Source organism: Budorcas taxicolor, chromosome 11, assembly GCF_023091745.1.
Source record: "Budorcas taxicolor isolate Tak-1 chromosome 11, Takin1.1, whole genome shotgun sequence".
NCBI classification, from domain to species: Eukaryota; Metazoa; Chordata; class Mammalia; order Artiodactyla; family Bovidae; genus Budorcas; species Budorcas taxicolor.
This window is the reverse complement of record NC_068920.1, coordinates 86,853,724-86,862,419: the sequence shown is the minus strand read 5'-3', so window position 1 is coordinate 86,862,419 and position 8,696 is coordinate 86,853,724. Positions and strand designations below refer to the sequence as shown.

At 56.1% G+C, this 8,696-nt stretch overlaps 1 protein-coding gene across 1 annotated transcript; it reads right to left on the bottom strand.

Annotated features, from left to right (window-relative positions):
* Positions 1-4,939: 4,939 nt before the first annotated feature.
* SIX3 (SIX homeobox 3) lies at positions 4,940-7,743 on the bottom strand. Its single transcript, XM_052649322.1, has 2 exons — positions 6,962-7,743; positions 4,940-5,132 (listed from the first exon to the last, which is right to left on the bottom strand). The coding sequence occupies exons 1-2, from the start codon at positions 7,741-7,743 to the stop codon at positions 4,940-4,942; spliced, it is 975 nt and encodes a 324-aa protein (XP_052505282.1).
* Between the last annotated feature and the right edge of the window lie 953 nt (positions 7,744-8,696).

Below are 8,696 nucleotides of genomic sequence, written 5' to 3'. Positions count from 1 at the left end.
GCACAGTTCTTGGGGGTAAAGGGGTTAGGGGAGCTTGAGGGAAATTCCCCAAGGTGGCAGTGGGTGCCTCAGGTGACAGCCACACAAAGACCTAGGCAGGGAAGGAGACAGAGAAAGAGAGGAAGAGGGAGAAGAGACAGAGGCAGCCCCTGCTCGGAAAAGCCAAGTCCCAGCGCTCCACAGACTTGTGATCTCTAGCGACTGAGCGATGAGCTGGGTCCACAGTATTCCAGGCTAACCCATTCTCCTTTCAGAAGAAGCTGAGGGGGCCACTCTACCACCACAGCCCACACTAGGGTTTGAGTTCTACCCCCAGTTGGTTCACCTAGGCCTGGGCGTGGCCCTCCCAGTGATCACTGGAGCCCTCTGTGCATGCAAGTCCAGTCATCCCTGGCTAGTCCCACGGCCTCCAACCCCAATCCCAGGCCAGCCAGGCTCTTGTGCCTCCAATCGCACTATTGATCAGCATTCCCACTCTGCGCTGTGGCAGCTTCCAGGTCACTTCATTTTAATCAGCTGTACGACTCGCCAGGGATAATCAACTGCACTGGCACTGGGCAGTCGATTCCGCAGGATCCGAGGAGGGCCAAAAGAGGGGCCTGGTGGGGGCTCAGGACAGAGCTGGGGGCAGGGCTGAGGAGGGAGAGGTGAGCAGGCTGGAAAGGAGGTGGAATGACCTATCTTTCTTCAGGCAGGCAGCTTCTAGAGGTCAATGACTTTGATACAGATTTTCCTGGTTTTGCATCCCACTCTGCGAGTTCAGGTTTCCAGGGCAAATCCCGGATCGCCATTTGTTTTCTTTGAGGAGGGCAGGAATAAAGAAAATCTTCCCAAATTGGCAGTTCTTTAAGTCCATCACACCCTAGCTACAGGTACCGCCACAGGCCCAAGCACACAGGGAAGGTTTCCAGCCTGAGTGTGCTGGCTGGGGCGCCAGAGGGGAAGTGCACCGAGTTCAGGCAGGGTGCCCCCAGGGCAGCACACTTGGGGTGGAGCTGGCCCTTGGGCTGCCACGGGTCCAGACAGAGGAGGGCAGATGAACTTTGGGTCCTGCTTACCCAGTCTGCCGAGCAAGTACACACACTCCCCTTGCCAGGGCACAATCTGCAACATTCCCAGGTGGTAGAGACTTCCTACAGCAGCTGCGATGGCTTTTCCCCAGCAGGGCTTCAGCCAGGCCTTGCCCTTGAGCTCTACCCCCACGACCCCTGGGACACTGACTGCCTTGGCTGTGGCTTTGAGGGACCCAGAAAGAGAAGGGGCAGGCAGCCGATTAAAGGAGAGATCTGTCCAGAAAGGGGTCTCTTTCCCTCTCTCTCTAATCTTTAAAGGGGCAGGGGCCAAATCCAGTGTAACATCCAAACATGTCAGGGTACAGGGTGGACTGCGGAAGTAGAAGAGCCTGGCTCCCTCCACCCTCTGATTAGAGACGACCCACCAGGACTCCCATTCCTTAATGAGACAGGAAGGTGGATTAGGGGTGGGCAGCTGCCTGGTGCACTGACTAGAACAACGGAACCCACACATGTCCACACCAGATTCAAGACTCACTAGATACCTGTCCACTGCACAGAAACTCCTGTACACACAGCATCCTGTAGGTGTACTTAACCCACTCCTTGCAGAACTAGGGACACAAAAACTGCCCAAGCCACCCCAAAATACCTACACTATAGGCAATAGGCATGAAAACACAGGGCACGCACTGACTCAGTGTACACACTTTGACATCAAACATCACAACAGATGCACACCTTTATATAGAGAACTTGACTGAATGGTGGAAATCAGCTTTCAGAATTACACACATCCACACCACTCACAACCAGCATTCATGCCTGTCCTGCAGGGAATCCATAGGTAAGGTCAGACAGTGCAGAGTGGAGTACTGGTGTCTGTACAGACCTAGCAGAAATGAGGAGATGAGAGATAGCCAGACAGATAGCGGGCTGGTGACACCATGTGGGGCCTGGGCCCCCGAGGACAAAGTGGAAAAGGAGGAGTGGGAACTGAATGCCCAAATGCTTTCTCTGCCAGTTATGCTGAGACAAGGAAGCATTTCAATTCCACTGGTTTGCCCTCTGTCCCCATATAAAAAGGCATCTGCTCCCTAGTGTCACCAGTCAAGGCCTTTCAAGGGGTCATCCTCCAGTAGCACCCAGTCTTTCTGTCCACCCATCACTTCTAATTGGTCTGTTGGGTGGGGTACATCCAGACACATCCAGACACTGTCTGAAGCAGCCACGCCTTGGGTTTCCAGGCCCAAGGTCTGGGTCAGGTATGTGACAGGCCATTTGAAAACGATAGGAAGAGACAGAGCCCCACAACCCCAGACATTATTCTGTGCATCTGATCAGAGGCCCAGGCTGAACAGAATCCAGGCAGCCCTTTCCCCAAATGCCTACCACCTGGGTCACTACTGCCAGAAATATGGCTTCATGAGGCACATTCCCTCCCCCCGACCCCAGGCAGTGAACACAAGTAGAGATGCTGATAGTGGCATACCAGGCCTCCGAACTAGGAAGCTCTCAAGGTGGTTGTGGTCACGATGTCCTGATTCTAAGTAAGGATGCAGGCGGGAACCTTCTCCACACAAGCCGGAGCCCTAGGTGCACAAGGCCCCCCACTTGCGCCCAGGTCATCTCCTATCCTGGCCGCCTTTCTGCAAAGCCCACCCCACATCAACGCCATGGTACTGCCAAGGATGGGGACAAAAGGAAATCGGAAATCAAAATTAGTCTGGAAACTGGCGCAAAATTCCAGGCACGTTTCTTCTTAATCCTCCTTGCTCTGGAAATAGGACTTTCAAGTGAAGGCAAGTTTTCAGAAATTACCTCTTTGGCTCCTCCTCGGGCACAGATCGACCTGGCCCAGAGCACCAGAGCGGCAGAGGCACCCAGCCAGGCCATCACAGGGAGGTGTGGGCCCCCACACTCACCCCTCCACCCTGTGCAGGGCGGGGAGGCCTGGGGTCAGAAGGAAACTGGTTGGCAAAATGCAGAGATTTAGGGGGCAGAGGGCGGATTCAATTTAAAGTACCTAACTCTGAAATGTTCGAGAGACTCTAGTTGATCCCGAAAGACAGAAATTTCAAGGAGACAGACAGCCATAAGGCCAAGTCATACAGTCACATAAACACACACACGGGTGGTAAGGAGGGGTTCCATCCTGATTCTAGGCCCTAAACTCCTCAAACTACCTCCTCACCCAGCCTACAGTAGTCCCCCCACCTCCAACCCCCCCGTAAAGAAGACAAAACCTATCAGTTCCACTCTAGATTTATGCTTGCATTTGGCGACCTTGTATATTTCCCCTTTAAATTAAAAAAAAAAAAAAAAGGCACTAACAACCAAAAGACACCAAATGGCTCCCAAAGACCCACCGGGGCCAAGACAAGGCTACAGTTCCTGGGGATCTAGGCCTGGCATCTGGTGCTAAAGAAACTGGCTGTAGTCCCCTCTCCCTGCACCGTCTCTGCCTTTTCTCTCAGGATTCAGCTTTGGGTCTTTTCCTAAGGGCCTGTTCCCATCTTTCCACCCCCTCCCCTTCTCCAGGAAAAAATTCAGATTCAGCCTTAAAATTCTGCCCCAGCTTCAGTGGCTGCGTAGCGGGAGTGGAAGCAAAGGCCAGGCCGCTGCACCCCGGGGGCTGCGGCACAGTGGTGGACAAAAACACCAGTCTCCGGGGAGTGATAAGAAAATGGAGAATACTGTATTTGCTTTAGAAAGTTTTTACATATAGATAAACACGCAGTTAAGATAACAGTAAAAGCGCCCTACGGGGAGTGAGAGATACCTCCAAAGCAGCTAAGAAATACTTGAAATAGCTTTTGCATAAGAATACTACAGTCTCACTCTCCGCTTTGCAAGCGACAGGGTCCCTCTTCCTCACCCAGCCCGCCAGGCCACGCCTTGACTGCCAAGTCGACGCCAGGAACATTGAGTGGGAGGGGAACCCCAAAAAGGAAAGAGACAGGTGAGTGGGGAGGGAGGAAAAAGGTGGGAGAGAAAGAAAGAGAAAGGGAGAGGAGAAAAAGCAATATCATATACAGGCAATTTCTACACATATATTACAAACTGGGAAAATGACCGATCATTAAGATATACATAATTCATATAAAATTTTGAAATAAAAATAAAAATCTGTTACAGTCATAACTATTCTTTTTCCACATTTATAACCAGTACCCACACAGGCAGTGACAGAGTGGAGAGAAAAAGGTGCTTAACAAGAAAATGATTGTCTGCTGAACAAAAAACAGAAGATTGCATTTTGTTTGACCAATACTTGGACTTAAAAACAGAGAAAGAAAGAGAGCAAGAGAGGAAAAAAGAGAGAGAGCAACAAAAGGCGAGAAACATTTGCTATTTCCCTCTCGAGGAGTTTTGTTTTTTTTTTTTAAACAAATTCCGAACGGAGATAGCGGTTTTATTTTCTTCTCTTTTTGTCTGTTTTGCTTTTGGCGTCTTGTCGTCGTGGTGGCGGTCGTTTCTGTATAGTCGACTCTTTTTTAATCGTTTTTAACTAGAGAGAGTATTTTCCCAGATACAAATAAATCGTCATGCAGGTGGGGTGCCGGGTCCGTGGGAACCGAAAGGAGAAGCCGTGCTTGTCCTAGAAAGTATACAATTGTCACCTCTTTTACGTTGTCTGCCCGCCGTATCAGCGTTTGTGACTGTCTGTTGGCTGTCGCGGTCCTTTGGGGTGGCCGTGGTGGAAGATGGTGGTTGGGAGCTGTTGATGGTTTGCGTTTAACTTGTTGTTTTTCTTGGTTTTTATATATTTTTGGCTGGAGTGGAAGTGTGTGTGTGTGTGTTTAGGTGTGTGTATGATTGTGTATCCTGATTTCGGTTTGTTCTGGGGGTGGAGGAGAAAGAGGAGGCGGTCAAGGAGGAGGAGGGGAAGGAGCGGGGAGAGGGGAAGAGGGCGGCCTTGGGTATCATACATCACATTCCGAGTCGCTGGAGGTTACCGAGAGGATGGAGGTGCCGGTGTCCGCGCGCTCCGTCAGGCTCGACACGCTGGTGGTGGGGCTGGCCGCTGTGGACGGCGACTCTGCCGAGCCGTGCGTGGGGCATCCGGGCTCGGCCAGCGAGCGCATGCCGCTCGGTCCAATGGCCTGGTGCTGGAGCCTGCGGGAGACAGAAAACGGCGCGCGCCCTGACACCGCGGCCCCAAGACCCGGTTCCGACAAGCCTCCACCCCAAGCCCGCGCTGCCGGGAGCCGAGCCTGCCGCCCCCTGCACCCCACCAACCCGAGCTACTCCGCCTTCCCCAACCCAGTGCCCTTCGCCACCGCCCCCTGACTCCGCTCTCCACGCTCATCCCCCTCCTGCGGCACCTAGCTGATCCCGAGCGCAGCAGAGCCTCCCACAGCGCGGTCTGGGCTCCCGTCTCCCTTTCCCCGGGGTTCTCTGGGGTCTCCCAAAGCTTCCCAAATCAGGGTGGGCCTCGGAGGAAGAGGTCCAACCCCAGGCCGGCCGCCTGGGGAGGCCGGGGCTCTTGCTGTGAAAGAGGCCCAGCCCCAAAGGGGCAGAAGTCAGGGAGAGGCAGGATGTTTCTACTTCCCCAGCCCCCGGGACTCTTCAGACTCAGCTGGCTGTCCCTGGAGCAGACAGATCCCCTCCCTGCCTCCGGCTTCAGCTCCCCCAAGCACAAATCCAGAGCTGCCGGGTGCTAGCTCACTGGAGGTCCTCCCGTGGAGGACCGGTTGGCTTTGCTCTCTGGATCCCTGAGCAGAGCGCAAGATCGGGGGAAGAGAAAATGGTGAAGCTGGGAACAGAACAGCGGGGGAAGACGAGCGAGAGAGAAAGCAGGCGACAGAGGAGGCAGGAGGAGACTGTAGAGCCGTCTTTGGCTGCCCCTTCCCCCCTCCAGGCTGCCAGTACCTAGTCTCTCTGGAGTTCTCCCCACAAGGAGGCCTTCCCCTGGTCCTGGGCGCTGCCCTCATCAGACGAAAATTTGGCTGCACGGGCATGCGTGAGAGGGCCAAAGGTTCAGGCCTGGGCCACCTAAACCGGGAAACACTCACTCCCTCCAGGGATTCACACCCAACCCGCAGCCCAGGCAGCTGTCAGCAGCTGCGGCCTGGCTCCCTGCAGTGCATTAGGCCAGGGCACACCCAGGCGGGCTCGGGGATACAGGCTTTCCCTCGGGGTTTCACACAACTCTCTCCTTCCCCAGTTCCTCTCCACTTCTTTATTTTCCTCGCTACTTCCCCCAGGCCCAGCTCTGCTGACAGATTAAGCCCAGTGCAACTTTGTGACTTTGTGGCCAACTTGCCGGGGCAGCAAGGCAACTTCTGTTCCTGCTTATTCCCTAACTTAGTGGACCAACGGCATGTTCCTTGGCTAAGGCAGGAGGGCTGCACCGACACCCACACCCGCTCCACTCCCAGCCTGGTCTCCAGTTGCTGGTCAGACAACTTGCAACGCCTTGGGAACAGGCCTGCTGCACGGTGGCCACCCCGGCCTTTCCCCTTTGTGGCAGGGACCCAGTTTAATTTCCTCTCTCAGACGTTTGTGGATTCCTCCCAGGGTTTTTGCAGTGCGTGGAAGTAACAGCCAGTTGGTAAGGAGCTCTTTCCTTCCTTCCCTGTCTGCAGGCTCCAGCAGAGCCCAGAGCCGGATCCCGGGCTGATAAGGCTGGCGCGGGTGCGGCGCGGGGCTAAGGCTCCCAAGGACCCGACCCAGAGGTTATAGACACTCAGGGCCTCATACACACTCTCCACACTGACAAGAGCCCCTTCAGGGCAAAAACAGCCCATACGTTCACACTCGCCCTTCTTCCGCGCTCCCAGGCAAGCGGAAACTTTCTCCAAACTGACCAAGAGGTCTAGGCTTCTCGCGCGCTCGGCAGCCGCTCGCCTCCTGCCTCCTGTCCGCTCAAGCCTCTTTTCCATCCATCTCCCCCTCCCCGTCCCCGGAGACGGTAGCCAGGCCGCGGGGCCCCCGCCACTGACCTGTTCTTGGCCGCCGCGGCGCGGTCGCGCTGCCTCCGGTTCTTAAACCAGTTTCCTACTTGTGTGGGAGTGAGGCCGGTGGCCTGCGCCAGTTCGCGTTTCTTGCTGGGGTTGGGGTAGGGGTCCTGCAGGTACCACTCCCGCAGCAGGCTCCGAGTCCGCTCCTTGAAGCAATGCGTCTTCTGCTCACCGTCCCAGATGGTGCGCGGCAGCGGGAACTTCTTGCGCACGCGGTACTTGTCCACCGGGCCGAGCGGGCGGCCGCGCAGCTTCTCGGCCTCCTGGTAGTGCGCCTCGAGCCACATGGCCTGCAGCTTGCCGTGAGACTCCTTGGTGAACTTGTGGTTCTCCAGGATGTGGTAGAGGTCGCGGAAGTTGCCCGTGTGGAAGGCGACCACGGCGCGCGCGCGCAGGATCGACTCGTGCTTGTTGATGGCCTCGCACGCCCCGGGGGCCACGGGCAGCGACCAGAGGAAGCGGCCCAGCCGCTCGATGTCGCCCGTCTCCTCCAGCGTCTCGCAGACGCTGGCCACCTGCTCCGGCGAGAAGTTGAGGGTGGGCAGCTGGAACATGGACAACTCTTCCGGGGGGGCCCTGGAGCCGCCGCCGCCGCCTCCCGCTCCGCCAGCACCGCCGCCTCCCACACCGTTCCCGCCGCCGCCGCCTCCCGAGCCGTTCCCGCCGCCGCTACTCGCCAGAAGTAGGGAGCGGTGGTGAGAATCGGCGAAGTTTGGCAACAAGAAGTGGGAGGAATAGAGGTCTAGGGGGGAGCGGAACACCATGGACTGACCTGAGAGGAGAGGAGAAAATTCAGGGAGAGGAAGAGAGAGGGGAGGAAGAGGAGGAGAGGGGCGATGGGGACCAGGAGGAGGGAGAGGAGAGGGGGGAGGCGGAGGAGGGAAGGAGGGGGGAGCAGGAGGAGGGGGAGGAGGAAGGGCGTAAGGGACACCCACACCCCGAACACATCCACACACACACACACCCGCGCAGCCACATAGAGAGGGAGGAAGGCGAGCGGCCCGGTGCGCGCGCGCAGAGAGCGAGCCCGAGACAGAGAGGGAGAGGGGGAGAGAGCGAGCGAGAGCCAACCACCGCCGAGTCAAGATTCAGCGATTCCACAGCAATCGCCCTAATGACAACAGCCTCATAATATCTCCCCTAAATCCACAGTGAGTGCAGCATTGAAACATTTTGTTTCGCTTTTCTATTGGTCTGCGGAGTGTCGTTGTAGCGTTGCCACGGCAACCGCTGCCAATCACTGTCAGCCCTGCCAATCAATACCGAGAACGTAAGGACGGTTTTACCACTTAGCCAGAGGGGGGGGGGGGGGTCGGGAGGGGGAGAGGAGGGAAAAAGGGAGAAGGGGGAGAAAGAGAATTTTTTTTTTAATCTTTGCAACTCTTAATCTCACCACTTCCCCTTCTCTCTCTCTCTCTCCTCGTTTCTCACTGTTTCTGAGCTCTTTCCCCTTCTTCCCCAAAGAAGTTGGTCCAGAAAATTTACACGCCATGGACATATAGTTGTTAAAAGGGATGAGCAATTAAAGGCGGGGATTTTGTTGGGAGGTGAGAGGCTCCCCACACTGCATGGAGGCCGGGGGCCGGCCCCCAAGGAGAGGCCGAGGGGCAGAGGCGCCAGCACGGTTTGCACACGGTGTGCACGTCGGGCCGCCTCTTTCTGCCAATGTGAGCACTAATAGTGGCGAGAAAGAAAGGAGAGATGAGATCATGCGGCC

Bases quoted from the DNA above. Each gene is read 5' to 3' on its own strand.
- SIX3 (XM_052649322.1), bottom strand. From the start codon at position 7,743: ATGGTGTTCCGCTCCCCCCTAGACCTCTATTCCTCCCACTTCTTGTTG. The intron at 5,133-6,961 runs GTCAGTGGCGGG...TGTCTCCCGCAG, and splicing joins GCCGCGGCGGCCAAGAACAG to GCTCCAGCACCAGGCCATTG.